This window comes from Seriola aureovittata, chromosome 18 (assembly GCF_021018895.1).
Source record: "Seriola aureovittata isolate HTS-2021-v1 ecotype China chromosome 18, ASM2101889v1, whole genome shotgun sequence".
NCBI lineage: Eukaryota > Metazoa > Chordata > Actinopteri > Carangiformes > Carangidae > Seriola > Seriola aureovittata.
In genome coordinates this window covers 4,951,936-4,966,786 of record NC_079381.1, presented here as the reverse complement: position 1 = coordinate 4,966,786, position 14,851 = coordinate 4,951,936, and the positions used below count along the sequence as shown (strand labels likewise).

Genomic DNA, 14,851 nt, shown 5'->3' with positions numbered 1-14,851 from the left:
GCAACAGCAAAAAATGAAGTGTTGAAGTGTCTTTGAGCAAGACAGCGAATGTCTACCAGGTCACTAAGACTAAAGCTGAAATCTAAAACTTTCTATTTATGTTTGAAACCCAGTGGGTTTTTTTTTAACACAGAAAGGTTGGCACTGAATATTTGGTAAGATACCTAATTTTAATCAACATTAAAACAGATAGTGCCTGGTTTTAAATTGAAAAAACTTGCCAATTTTAGATCAGATTTTATTTTGGCAAGGTTCTTTTTGTGTTTACATTTAACATTGAAAAAAACTGAACATGAAAAAACATATGATTTTTCTTTTACTTTTTAAATTTATATTTCTCAAGTAAGATATTGTAAAAGTATAATTTTAATATTTTACCAGCATCAGAACTGAAAGATTTAAAAAAATGTTTTTTGAATCTCTCCTTGAATATCTCTTTCCTCAGTTGTTTCCACTGTATGAAGTCCTCCAATATTCACCCCGAATGATTTCAGTCTCCAGTTTCACTTCTTTGCTGCCTTTTTTCATTGGTGCATCTGCTGCAGACGAGTGAAGTGTGTCAAAGCCTCACATTTATTAGAATCAGACATTGCGAAAGTTGAAATACGTGCCAATATGTTATCCACTGCTCACGTTATGTTGCTTGTCTCATTATGTGAAACTACAAAAGATAGTGGAAAATGTGACCCACCGCTCTGGTTTTAACAGACATTATTAATATTGTCAGCGAGAATGGCAGCAAGCTAGATCAATTAGACTGAAAGGAAGCACATAGACATTTTATCACATGATGTTCATGTGCTGGTCTGACTGTCAAACAACTCTCTGCACCCCCCCCCCCCAATAGTTTTAAGTCAAAAAGGTTACAGATTCCTGCTGTATAAGTGATTTTGTTTCACCCAGCTTTCCTCCCAGCTCACTGATGTTGTGAAACTCAACACAGGTCACAGCTGTGCTTAAAAACTTCAACACTGTGCAAAGGAAGGAAATTTGAGGATTTGGGCAAGTTACAACAAAATCAAGGGGTGTATCTACTAGAGAAGGGGCTAATAAAACCACGCCCCCTTTGTACAGGCCCCTCCCATTTCTATGGTCAACCCTCCAGCCACAGACCAGACCAGCCTGCCTCCTGCTCTCCAGCCTCAGTTATTATGCCTGACTGTTTGTGCCTGTTGCCGATGTAATCTGGTTCAGCTTTACATCTGGTGTTTATTCATGTATGTATATGTCTTGTTTTGAATGTAAATAATCAAATATGGCCATAAAATTCACATGCAGACAAAAAACACAGAACTGCGCAGCAAGTCTTGTTATATAAATGTGGCCTTTGAGCAAGTGAAATTTTTCCTCCAACTCGTGTGTTGTGTTGTGCATATGTTGTCTATTATTGTGCCTTAAAAGACTTGTAGACTCCAGTCAGTGTTTATGGGTATTTTAGGCTGCTTTCCAACACAAATGAACTTGTTTCAATGATGTTCTTGTGAGTCAGTATGCTGGAAGATGACAAAATAAGCGGATTGATGCACTGAAATGACAAAGAAAAACCATGAAAAATCACCCTAGAAAATTCTTAACATTTGACACATGTTGATTTGTACTGGAAACTCACTGAAACTTCATTGCAATGGCAGATTTATTCATTTGTGAAATGAAAATATGATTTTTGGACTCAGTATAAGGATTTATAAGATAGATTTTGTTTTTGCAGTGTATAAAGAAAAGTATTATTTTTTTATTTTAAACATCTTGTTGTCATTCTGTCTGCAGTCGTATACATCTGCGGCCCCCTGGAGACCTTCCTGAACATCATGAAACTGTTTCAGAGCGAGATCCAGGACCCAGAAAACTATGCCATCTTCTATCTGGACGTGTTCGCAGAGAGCTTGACGGATCGCAAACCGTGGAAGAGCCCTGACTCTGACAAGGCTGATCTCACTGAGGTCTTCAAGGTACAATGAATATTCATATACACATGCATGCACATACATGTTCACATACAGAGCCGTAAAGGGTGATTTCAAAAAGCCATGGGGCTGTTTGGATCGTTACTCTTGATAAGTTGAGACTGTGTTCAGATTCTTTGTAGATTTATTGAATGTGGACTGTCAGTGTTTCATCTGCTTTGTAATTCGAGGCAGGAAATAATATAAGACCAAAACCACCATTTGGCTTGGAAAATGGATGTCTGAGAGAAGGGATATTTAATTCCCAGTTTCTCTCTAAATCCCATAATCTTTATCGGGCTCTGCTTACTGAGTTACACAGAACCAAGTTCTTAAATCCTGATGAAAACCAACAGTTGATTCAAATACAATACTTGTCAATGGTTTCAAGTATCACTCATTCCAAGAAGTTTCTTAAAGGTCCCATATAATATGACGTGAGATGTCCATGTCTTTTTTTGATTATAAAGGTGTAGGTTCTACAGTATAATAATACTGTGAAACTATCAAAGCGCTCAGTCCACAGAGAAATACACACAGCCTAAAACTACATTGAGATGTATTTTGGTTCTTAAAGCCACAAATATATCTTTCTTATGGATCAACACTTCAAATAAAACACAGGAAAAGTGTAAAAAAAAATTTTTCTTTAAATAAATCCACCTTGAAACTGAGCCCATCACGATTTGATAATTTCTATCAAATGGAGTCATAAAAGCTGTATTTTCTTAAAACCAGTGAAAAGTGTTGCGTAGTTAGACTGTTTCCAATAGACATCATCTTGTTCAGTGCTTTAAACGAGGGTCTATATCTTGAGAAAACGAAGAATGAGGCCCTGCAGCACTACAATCAAGAAAAATGAAACAGGATTTTATCATTTAAAAAAAACAAACTTTAAACACATTGCTGTGTGTGTGTGTTTATTCAACCTCACAGTTCTGAATCATTGACTTTATAAATCAGAAAAGCTGACAAACTGGATCCAAGTTAACCTGATAATCAGACTGAATTGCCAGTTTATTTTCACTTCACTATTCTGACGTTGTTTTCATGATAGCATTTTCTGTCTGAGCAGTCGTTATTGCTTACATTATTTTCAGCAGGCCGATCTAATCACTGCAAAAATCAGAAACGTGGGCAGTGATTCAAGGTCCTGGAGTCTTCATCCAACTGACTGACATTACTCTAAGTAGTGACCGTGCTTCAATTAACATGTACTGTTGAGATGAGTGACACTTAGCCAAAGCATGGTGTTGGAAGCTTTTAAGGTAATGACAGCCATGTATTTGAAAAGCTTGTGTGCACTCTGATGGTCTTAGGAAGCTGCATCGTTTTTTTCCAAGTGGTAGGTAAACTGAGTCTTCCCAGAGGACATATATATCCCCCCAACCATTTCAGCCACTTCAAGGAGTGAAATTCTTGCATGACATTAATGAATTAGGGGATGTGTTTTCACAGGAAGCTATTTAGCCCTACAAATTAGTGCAATGAGACATAGTAGAGTGGGCACAGATGTGCCGTTCGTCTCATTTATTTCCTAAATGTCACACTGGCTTCTTTTAACTGAAGTTTTGAAGGAGAATGGCTTCCTGACTATAAATCTAACATAATATTAAATTGATTATGGTAGTTTCTGTCATAATGGACTAAACATGTTTGATTATAGTGTTTAAGATGTATGTGAAACATTGAGATAGTGGGGAAATGAATGTCTTCCATTGTGTGTCATTTGTAGGCTTAAAGGTGATTTAGTGTTGTGCCTGTAGGCATAATTACTCACGTGTACGCCTTTTATCTCCACAAATACCCTCTTATCTGTTCCTCTTAAATGTGCTATTAGCTAAGTCAGGTTTAATAATAAAGAAGTAATTTAATTTGTTCTGTCAAAGAGGATATTGAATCGACATCTTGTTTGCTATTCAAATGTTTTTTTCATAATAAGTGAAAACTGCTTTGATTAGCCTATACACATTCACCATATTGTATTTTGTTTCATGATATATTCCTGTTAACAAGGGGTGGATTTATTTTAAGAAAAAAGCAATTTGAAGATTGGAGACCAGATTTAATGACTAATTCAAGTGGTCTTCTTTGTGTTGAAACCATGAATCGCTATTATACAGCTTTTGCATTATCTCAATATGTGTTGATCCAAATATGAACTGCTCCTAACATTGGCTGAAGAATGAACTTTGGCGTCCGTTTTGCTCATCTTGCAAAGCGTTAATTTGTCTCAGGGCTCATTATGGCAGTAAGCTTCCTTCAGAGCGATAATGGCATGTAGAAGTTTGTGGTTGGGTTCCAACATTTCCCATATGACAAATCATGAAAGAATTGATTGTTGACATTCGCTCTTTCAGCTGGACATTTTAGGGCAAGCAATTATTTAGTAGTGTCTCATAAGACAATCCAGTCAAACAATAGAATGGGTTTGATTTTATCAGCATGCATTTTTGTCTACATGATTTCATCATTTTATCAGCGATAAACAATGTGAAAGTCATAGCTCTAATCTTAAAAAAGGTTGAAAATATTTGCTTAATACAAATCAACATATTATAAGAATCTTTAAGAATAAAATGCATTTTTTAATAGAATAATTCATTATATCATCTTAAGATAACAAGAACAACATTGAGAACACGCATGCAGGGTCTGTCTACTTTGGTATCACATGACAGGTAGAAAACTAAGTGATTTTCTTTTGGGGTCACAAAGCTGCCTAGTATCTGCCACAGCCTGGGTTAGACAGGCACTGATTAGCACTGACTCTCTGTATATGAGGAATATTATGTCAGTATATTTCATTTTATACTATTGACATTTGCTTCTGGAAACAATGAAATACAATCAGACCGGTAACTTCAGTATAACTTGTGCTTTACATTCCTGTTTTATTTATTATATATATGTAAATTCTTCTTCTTCTTTTTCTTCTTATGTAATTTATATTTTATTTCATACTGACAACAGCATCTAGAAAATTCCCTTAACAGATTTGGACACTGCAACTGTAAACACACATTTGGGTGGGTTCACAATGGCTAGCATACTTAGCTTACGTATGAAAATGTTATGTTGCGTGAAAGGTCATTTCACAGCACAGTTGATGTAATTTACACACAGTATCTGTTTCTGATATCAAATGAGAAAGTTGAGATAAGCAGAAATACTGCAACGCATTGAGCCACAAATTGCTAACAGCTTAGGAATGACTGTTAGCCTTGGTTTGACCGTTAGCATGCTAAAACGCTAGCCTGCTAGACCGTTAGCCTGTACACAAGTTAACATATGGAGTCTTGGCATTACTGACTAGTAGTTATAAAACAAGATGAAACAGAGAGAGAGTATTTCAGCCATACTTCGTTGGCATAATTCTAAAACATTAAGGATGAAAAGAAGACTAAATAACATGTTAGATAGCAATTTAAAATTACAGTCAGAACATGAAACTCATAAAATGTGTTTTCACAAGATTTTCCAGTGTCCTGTTCAGTCTGAAAAAGACAAACACACTGAATGCTCAATCTTCAAGTCACATTTCTCAATCTGTTTCTGTGTCTCCTCCAGTCTGTTTTCGTCATAACGTACCGGCCTCCTGATAATCCAGAGTACATAGACTTCCAAAAGAAACTCCATGCCAGAGCTAAGAAGGATTTCGGTGTGCACTTGGAGCCATCATTGGTAAGTTATAGCCTATGAAAACCCCCGTGCATCATGACCTCTTTAATCTTTTATGGGATATTCTGTGCAGAAAAATCCCCACTGTGCTGTGTAATTGTAAGCAGTTAATGAGGAATGATGTTTACAATAATGTTAGCAATTAATACTTTTACTTTTTATGACTGCTTTCATCTCAGCCATTAAGTATGTGAGTTTTAGTAAACTAAAATAAACTGTAATTTTTTTAAAGAAGTTATAATTTCTTTGTTGGTATTTGGCACTTTGATTGGCCAAAATCGTATCATTTCATAGAAGCAGGCTTTTTAGCCCTGGCTGAAGGAAATGTTAAGTAACTTTTTATTACATCATTAAGGTCCGAAGCCAAAACCCTGTGTATTGCATAAATTTCCGTTGCTGGTTATTCAGAATTTCGTCGCTCTTTTTTCAGATGGACTATATTGCTGGCAGCTTCTATGATGGTTTCGTGCTGTACGCAAAGGCCTTGGAGGAGACTTTGGCGGATGGGGGAGCCCAGAACGATGGCATTAACATCACAATGAGGACGCAGAACCGCCGTTTCTGGGGTGATTCAGTTCAATTCAATTCAATTCAATTCAGTTCAATGCCTTCATTGTTATTGTACAGTGTACAACGAAATTAAGTATCTCCAGTTGTACATATAGTAAACATAACTTTGCAGACAAGTAGTCATATTACAATCTAAATGAATAGTATAAAACAAACAATAAATAGTATAATAGCAGAGGGGTATAAAAGCAGAATAAGTACATGTACTCATTTTAATTGCTCATTGGTAACATTGCACATGATAATATTGCATATGTTTAGGATATTATTACACATACAGGCTACCACTCGGGTTATGTACTTATTATAGCCTGATTATTCAGCAGTTTAGTTCTCTAATATAAAGTCTGTAGTGTCTCAACTAGTTATATTTTTTTTTACTGTTTTACATATACTCACTCATTAAAACTTGCAGCTACACACGGATATACACGTATATGAACTTGATGTTGATTTATATGTAAATGCAGGAGGCTCCACTGGCTCTGAAAATCATTATAAATCAGTACAGGGAACAGTGCTCTCCAGTAAACATGCAGTGATGCCAAGTGACCGGCACAGCTGCACAGCACTGGAAAACACAGTTGAACCCAAAATGCGATTAAAATATGCCCTTTCAACACAATAATTACAGTGTTATTGAACAGTTATCACACAACACTTCAGTTAAGAGTCCATTTGATGCTTGATGTGGGTGCTCATACACTTGCTTGTTTATATTGGTGCCTGCCAGATCTGCTTTCACATCACTGGAAGAAGCAGAACAATGGAATTTTGTAGCTTCAGCTTAAAAGGGTTGATGAGGGATGTTTTGCTTTTTGTTTTAGTGGAAAAGAAGGAAAAGAGAGCCCACGCTTAGGATAAACAACGGAAACTTTCAATTCATTATCGTGGACATTTTGATAATGTTTGATGCTACCTGTTTTTATAGAAGCAAGAGCTTTTCAAATATCCAGTACTGACCCAGCAAATGTATTTTTCTGCTTCGAGGTCACCTGTTTTTTAACCTTTGTTGTACTCAGTTGTTCTAGACAGAACAAAGCTCAGTGTGGTGTCTGCTAATGGAGCTCTTTACAAGATATAAACTAAGCTGAAAAATGTGACATGTAAATTGTGATAATACTGAAAATGGTGGTGGTACTATCATGAGTTTCCACATTATCTGTTTTGAATGAATCCATTCGACAGTGCAGTACATGAGTGTAGGAGAAATGAATGTCGTGAGCCTAATTGATGCATCTGTGTTGGAACTTTGTGAACCAGCTTGCAACAATGTCAAACACTGTCTCTTGAAGGATTACTTGCAAAATCCTGCAGATATTTTTGCTGTCACTTTTCAGGTAACATAAGTCTGGTGATGTTGTAGAAACTTCTCTGGTGTCTGTTTCTTATTAATACACACTTAAAGTCAGTATGGTAAGAATATTGTACTGACAGGAAATAATCCAAATATAACGGCCCCTGCCCTGCACCCTCTCCCTACCCACTTCCACTCCGTTTGCACGTTTGTGTGGAGGGTCCGCCACATGAAGTGCCATCCCAAACCAAGTAGTGGGGAGTGGGTGGGTTATAAAACCCTCCAACAGTGAGTCAACATCGATACAGACTTACTGACCATGTGCAAGACCTGTGTTGTGTTCGCCATGGAAGACGCTCCATTCCACTGTTAGTCCCATGCGACTACCTGAACATATACTCGTAAACTGCTCAAACTAAGACAGACGTTTCATATTGTCATTCAGACATTAACAACTTAAAGGTTACATTGTATTAAGGATCAAATATACCATTCTCTAGTCTAGGAAACAGTAGATGGGTTCATTTTATTGTAAAGTGTTGTGTGCAAAAATCAAGCAGGAGATGTTGAAAGAAAAGGAAAAAAAAAGAAGAAATGCAACAAAAGAAGCTCAGGAGTACGTTTTATTTGGGAGTAACAACTGTTTTGAAAAGTTGCGACAGTTCCTGAGAGCAAAGTTCATCCAGAAGCTTGCTGCTGTATTTATTCATTCAGCTGACTATAAACAGAGTAACACTGTGATGGAGTGGGGAAGGTCCCTGTTTGAAAAGCGCCTGCAATGCAGACACTGATGACAGAGAAAAACTCCTGTGTGCACATACTGAATCATCTTAATTTAAATGGGAGCAGATGATATGAACACATCTCAGGGACACTATGTGACGTTACACACTGAATCACACTCTTGATGTGGGTATTTTCTACTTTTTTTTTTTTCTTTTTTTTTAGGGGTGACGGGACTTGTTAACACAGACCACAAAAATGCCAGGGATATAGACGTCAACCTGTGGGCGATGACCGACCAGGAGACAGGAGAGTACGGGGTGAGTAAATCATTTCCTGCTACTGTCGTTGATTTGCTTTGTATTTATTGTGTATGTGATTATCAGCAGAGGTTCATATGGGGAGTCATAGGTGCTGCAGGGATGACATTTTTGTAGGCCAACCCAGAAGTTAGAGATCACCCTGGTTCCCTCAACAAAACGAATTTTCCACTAGATTTTGGATTATTGCAGAAAATAAGCTCCGTGACACGTTTCTTCATTACAATAATCTTCACAAATGAACACCACTTTTTTGATTTTTGAAGCCTCAGTACAATTGCCAGATGTAAAAACCGAATGTTAGACTATAATCAAACTACACCACATTTGCATGAATTTGCGCTTACCTCTTCTATAAAAGCCTTTTCTCTTACAAAGTTTGGAATAATTTGCAAGAGCGCGAGTCTAAACACAACAAGTCTATAAAGGTGGACTGGTGAGTAGATCGGTTTTCGTGCTCGGTGTGATGATGTTTAACCTCCAGTCTTATTTAGCTCCTTGTTAGCAACTGTAAAACACGTAAAAGCTTCACGACTGGGGTATTTACTCACAAATTTTATGTTGTAGAATAAAATGTGAAAATGTCTTGAGTTTGTATTAACCACAGACCTTATTTCAGGCATCTAACCAAAAGCCCATTCGGGGAGAGTCGGGGCAGTTTATAAGCTGATTTTAGGCATGGACTGAGCTGATAGGCAAATGAGGGAGTGAGGGACTCAGTTGACCTATTTTTACCATGTCAGCCTCATTCTTGATGTTTTTTTAAATAGTATTTTATTAATATTTTTAATATGAGATCTCAAATGTTAAACTTTGTCGTCTGATCATATGCCATACAAAAATCCTTTCTTGTTGTCCAGAATTTTATATATGTATAAAATCAACTGCTGATGAACTTTGTCACAATAAAATAGTCTAAAATCTTGACTAAATCAGGAAGTATCTAATCATATAATACATGAACAAGACTAAAAATCTGACGAAGCCAGCTGTCAGTTCTTGTTACCACAGAAGGTAAGGTCTGATACCAAGCTTCGGTGGTGGACTTGCTGTCTTATGATCAGATTATTACCTGATTTGACACAGGGAAGTTTCTTTTTGTAGGGAATAAACTGGACTGATCATTAAATGAGGAGTAATTGTAGATTTTCTTTGTGACATATTTTGCTGTTCTGTCTTTATGTACTGCTCTTTATTATTTGTATGTGGTAAGTTTAAGAAAGAAAAGCGTTGCAAGCATGTCACTGCCGATAACTGCTATAATGATTATATACGAATTAATAATATGTAACATTATTGTGTAATTGACTCCAAAACAGTCTTTGTTGTCAGCTTTCTCACTAGGAACCTTTTACTTGGAGCTTTTAAAGGAATAATTTTTAGTCTCTATAAGGTTGTGTTTCTAATTGTTTTTATGAGAATTTTATTAAAATTGTGTTGCGTAGTTTAAAACTTAAGCCATTACTTCTGTTTGGTTGTTGATACAAGGAAGGCAAATGATATTACTATTTGGGAGATATTCTGCAGTCCTGAGTTCTCTAATGATAAGATGCATAAAACCTCAAATTTCCCTCACAGTCCAATGAAAATATTTGTGTATTTTGTGCTCTGCAAACACTGCCGTGAACCAGTGTTGTCCTGTGTTTTTTTAAATTTTTGCTGTGAGGGTAGAAGAAGTGGGTTATCGGCATTTGACTTCAGTTAGAATTTCATAGCAGTCCTCAGAGGCTGTCAGCGTGACTTCCTGGTCTCATTTATCCTCAGCTTTTAATTGGTTGATTCATGTGATGATTGACCTGAGTTGCCTGTAGCCTGGTTGAAAACATCACAGAACGGTTTTAGCTTTCGGGACCTCAGACTGTGGAACGTGTTGTGTAGATGACGATATATGGACTTCACTTTCAAAACAGAATATGCATCCATCAAAATGACTCAGGCTGATTCATTGTGATGGACGGCTTCATATGTTTAAAAAAGATCGTATTCAAGATATATCTTACTTTGCTGTAAGCACTTATTCTCTGGATAACTGTAGTGTTTGTTTATGCCTTTTACGCATAATGATGTGATCTTAAACTCAGTTTACAAATCTTATTTTTTGAGGACAAGAATTAACCTACATCACTACGGTGTTTCACTGTACACTTGGTTCTGTTGTCATGGTTTGGACTCGTGAGGAGACATCTTACTACTACACTGCTGATTTAGCATTGCACATCTATAACACTGTGAGATTCAAGATGGACAGTTCATTGTCTTTTTTTATTCCACACATTCATGCTGTAGTGCTCCCCAACACCTGTAAACAGGCTGTAATGTGTTTCCAATTCTAATTTCATTATGACAAACGTTTGTCCGCATTGTGTATATTCCATGTTTTCAACATATATTTACTCTTACGTTTATCTATTCTCAATACATTTTTTTTAGCTGCACTGAAAATAAACTAAATTGTTCTGCTTTCAGCCTAAAAAGTATTCAAGGTTTAACGAGTGAACACAAGATGGAGTGAATTGTTGGAGGAGAGTTTTTGGGCGCAGACTGTGGTAAACACATCCCCTGAACTGAAATACCGGCGCTATTTCAGACTGCACAGCCTCTGCCCCTCCACCCGTCAAATTCTGCATTGTTTTGATGACCCTCTGTAGGGGTGACAGCCTTCAAGGTCTGAGCAGAGGGGACAGACACAACTCCTCCGGCTAGTGAGAAAGAATCATGTTTCACATCAGGACAACAGATGCTGCTCAGGAAGCTGCACCGTCAAAATAAAGCTCTCACACACACGCAACAAACTTTGCTTGTGGAGATGTAACTCCTGATTAGCTTATATGTTTTAATCATAGGTCACAGAAACAGAACAAGAACAGAACAGGACAAGAAATAGTTTTTCTGTTGAACACCTAATGTAACTCTTAAATAAACATTAATGCCGATAGAATAAAACTATATACCATCCTCTGTTCTACTTAACTACTGAGGTGAATATTTTTTAGCCCTGTTACTGTGAGATCACAACTTAATTATCTCATTGTCTTAAGAAATAAAAATATCGTCACTCTGAGCTCATTGATTATATTGACATATGAACTTAGTTTTTTAAGCTTGTTATCAAAAGGTCATGATTGAATTTTGCCTTGAATTTAAGTCACACACACATAACACACATATTCTTGGGGCAATTAATTAAGTCTAAAAATAGTGATTACAAGACAATATTTTAAGGTAAAAAGATAATTAACTCACTGGAATTTTGAAAAGTATTGGCAAATTAATGCCGTGTCTTAAAGGAATAGTGTGACGTCTTTTTGTCTCAAATTGTACGCAAATGTACCGGAAAAGTTTTGTGACTGTATCTTACACGGTTGTGTGACGCTATTGTTGTAACAAAACACGTCCACAGACACATACACACCTGCCAAATTACTCAAAACTGCCTGTGTTAGTTCCCGCTACAGTAGCTGTCTCCAGGACCACATTTTGGCATGATGACACACACAGACTCACAAGGTGAAAACAATACCAACCCCGCTGTTACGGCTGGTAATAATGAGTACTCATGGGTCAGAATGTCAACATGTTGAAGGGCGTCATGGCTGGTGTGATCCCATTGCAAGACGGTCTCATGTTAACTTAGAAACCTTCAGTGAGAGATTGCATTGACAATGAAATTAGAAACTGCTATAATATTTTTTATTTTCGTCCATTTTAATCAGTGAATTCCTTTGTGTTTGCAGATTGTTGCGTACTACAATGGAACCATGAAAGAGATCATTTGGTCCCAGACAGAGAAGATCCACTGGCCGAGCGGGGGCCCACCGCTGGATAACCCCCCATGTGTGTTTTCCACTGACGACCCCTCCTGCAATGATGGTATGACCACTCTGTCTCAACAGGACACTGTTCAGAGTTTAATCTGCCTACAGATGATTTTAGTCCGTCTGTTTCTGAAGTGAAGTATTTTTTAAACAAGCAACATAAGGTTCACTGACCTGTGGTTGGAAATGGCATGAAAATATTTGTTACAAGGAAGTTCATGCACAAAATTGACATCATGTGAAATTGTCACACACTTAACCCAGATACCAAAAATAAATCCGGGCCATACTTGGGTAACATCTTTGTTTTCTTCTGATCGAGTATATCCACGGCCCATATACAGCATGACTGTCAGATGCTACTTCCACATCTGGACCAATTCTGGCACACACATAGAAAATCTTTTGGCTTTCAGCCAGTACCGGAGAATAACAGCTTGAATCTGCCCAGATGTGGAAGTATGTGGGCCAGACTCGGGCTGAGGACAAGGTTGGGCCAGAAGTTTTCATTTTGCTAAGAATGTGAAGCAGTTTACATGTATTCTTATTGCCAATGTGTGAACAGATTGTAATGTAACTATAAATGAGACTTTCTTGGTTTCCTAACAACCTATAGGCTGATTTAGAGGACTTTCTGGGAAGTATTTTCTTGGAAAATCCAAAGGATGTGACGTTAATGCTTGCTTCTGAGTAACTGATCTCAATACCTCTCTTCCACTCCCCTGCAGCACCAACAGTGTGCATCATTAGCTAATGTTAGAAATGAAGCCCGCTAACCTCAACAAACAACTCGCTCTCGGCACAAAACGTCTGTTCTTTAGAACCTGTTACTTTGTAGATTCATGTGTATTATCTCCAGTCTATATCATGTCAGTAATGAAGTGTGGCATCACATCTTATTTATAATATTGTGTCTTGTTCACTAACCATCATCCAACAAATTTAGCTAGGCTGACATTGCTTATCTCGGAGAAAGCGAGGCAAACAGCGAACACGTGAGCGAGCACAAGCAACATGACGCTGACTGCAGTTCACTGACACGGCCACCGGGGTGATTATTAGCAAGGATTCTGGATGTTACATACAGTACCTTTTAATGATATATTTTTGACTTAGAGTAAGACAGGGCACTCACACTTTGTTTATATTATCACTACAATCCCTACAGGGTCTGTGACATTTTTGTGTCAATCGTGCGTGGGTATATTTGTTTTATTTTTATCATCAATTTCATCCCAGCCTTTTGCCTCAATGAGTTGAAAGAGCAAATCCTCAAGTGTAATATTTGCTCGAATAATAAGCAGTGTGAAAGATAAGTGTTAAAAATGGCCTTTGGTGTATGAACAGTGACAGTTTCAGAGGGAAATGTCACAGATGATAAACTGTGAAGGAAAACCACTGCAATTATGAATGTATTTTGGCAAGAAGGACGGATAATGAGTGGAGGAGCAATAAATCTGACTCTGTCCCAAACTCTGAAGCCATCCGCAAATAATTTGCAGAGCTGAGAGCCTGGATGTCGCCTTATTGAGTACTGCTTTCAGCACCAAGCACAATGAATACTCTGGAATTTGTAGAAGCATATTGTCGACCAACAGTTTTACATCATGTATGGACACAAAGTGTCTAATCTACAGAATAAAGAAACAGAGAGGCCAGTATACTATCCATTGTTTCACTGTCAGCACCATGAGTTTTCTTTTCCAGAGAATGGGATTATTAAAATCAATTATAAGCTGCAAGTAATATCAAACTGTGCAACCCCAACAACAAAGAAGACAAGTTGTTATCTCCTAGTGTTAAGCTGCTGCCTTAATGTTTGTTGCCCTTCATGTTTTAATTCCACAAAACTGTAGAAACACTGAGAACGATAAGACTGATGAAGTTTACAAACTGCATAGCAGGTTTGACAATGAAGTTAATTGTATTTCATGAATTCATCGACCTGTGCTCAGTGCTATACTAGTCTGAGATGCTGCTCAGAAGTGCTGGGTGGATGGATAGAAATAGTTCCAGCATGTAACACCCCTTAAAGCCACAAATCATAATTTTACATCTCTGTTTGTGAATGGATTAAACAAATGAGATACAATGTGTAAAAAAAAAAAAAAAAAAAAAAAGACAGATGTAGTGGTGCTGGAGGTCGGCACATTTTCTTTTAGCCATGCTAGCTGTGTGGCAGTGTTGGTCGGTTGGTCCACTACTTTGGTCCAGACTAAAATACCTCAACATACTCAGTGGATTGCCTCTGAAATTCTGTAGAAACACTCATGTCCCCAGAGGATGTGACATGTGACACCATGAGGTTGAAACTTGTGGTTTTGAGTACAATGTCTCAACAACTGTTGGATGGACTCCCATGAATTTTGGTTAATTTGCGAAATTAATAACATTCCCATCAGCCTCGGCTTTCTTACCTGCTAAACATCAGCACGTTAGCATTGCCGCTGTCAAAATGTTAGCATCTAGTCATTTAGATAAAAGCACCACTGTGCCTAGTTA

General features: G+C 37.5%; 1 protein-coding gene across 2 annotated transcripts in view; it reads left to right on the top strand.

The window, feature by feature from the left end:
- npr2 (natriuretic peptide receptor 2) overlaps window positions 1-14,851 on the top strand; it is a 67,498-nt gene that overhangs the window by 11,753 nt on the left and 40,894 nt on the right. For both annotated transcript variants that reach the window (XM_056403342.1, XM_056403341.1), the window contains exons 2-6: window positions 1,768-1,949; window positions 5,514-5,627; window positions 6,055-6,190; window positions 8,440-8,534; window positions 12,269-12,404. In XM_056403342.1, coding sequence (XP_056259317.1) covers window positions 1,768-1,949; window positions 5,514-5,627; window positions 6,055-6,190; window positions 8,440-8,534; window positions 12,269-12,404 — 663 coding nt within the window. The remainder of the gene's footprint in view (window positions 1-1,767; window positions 1,950-5,513; window positions 5,628-6,054; window positions 6,191-8,439; window positions 8,535-12,268; window positions 12,405-14,851) is intronic.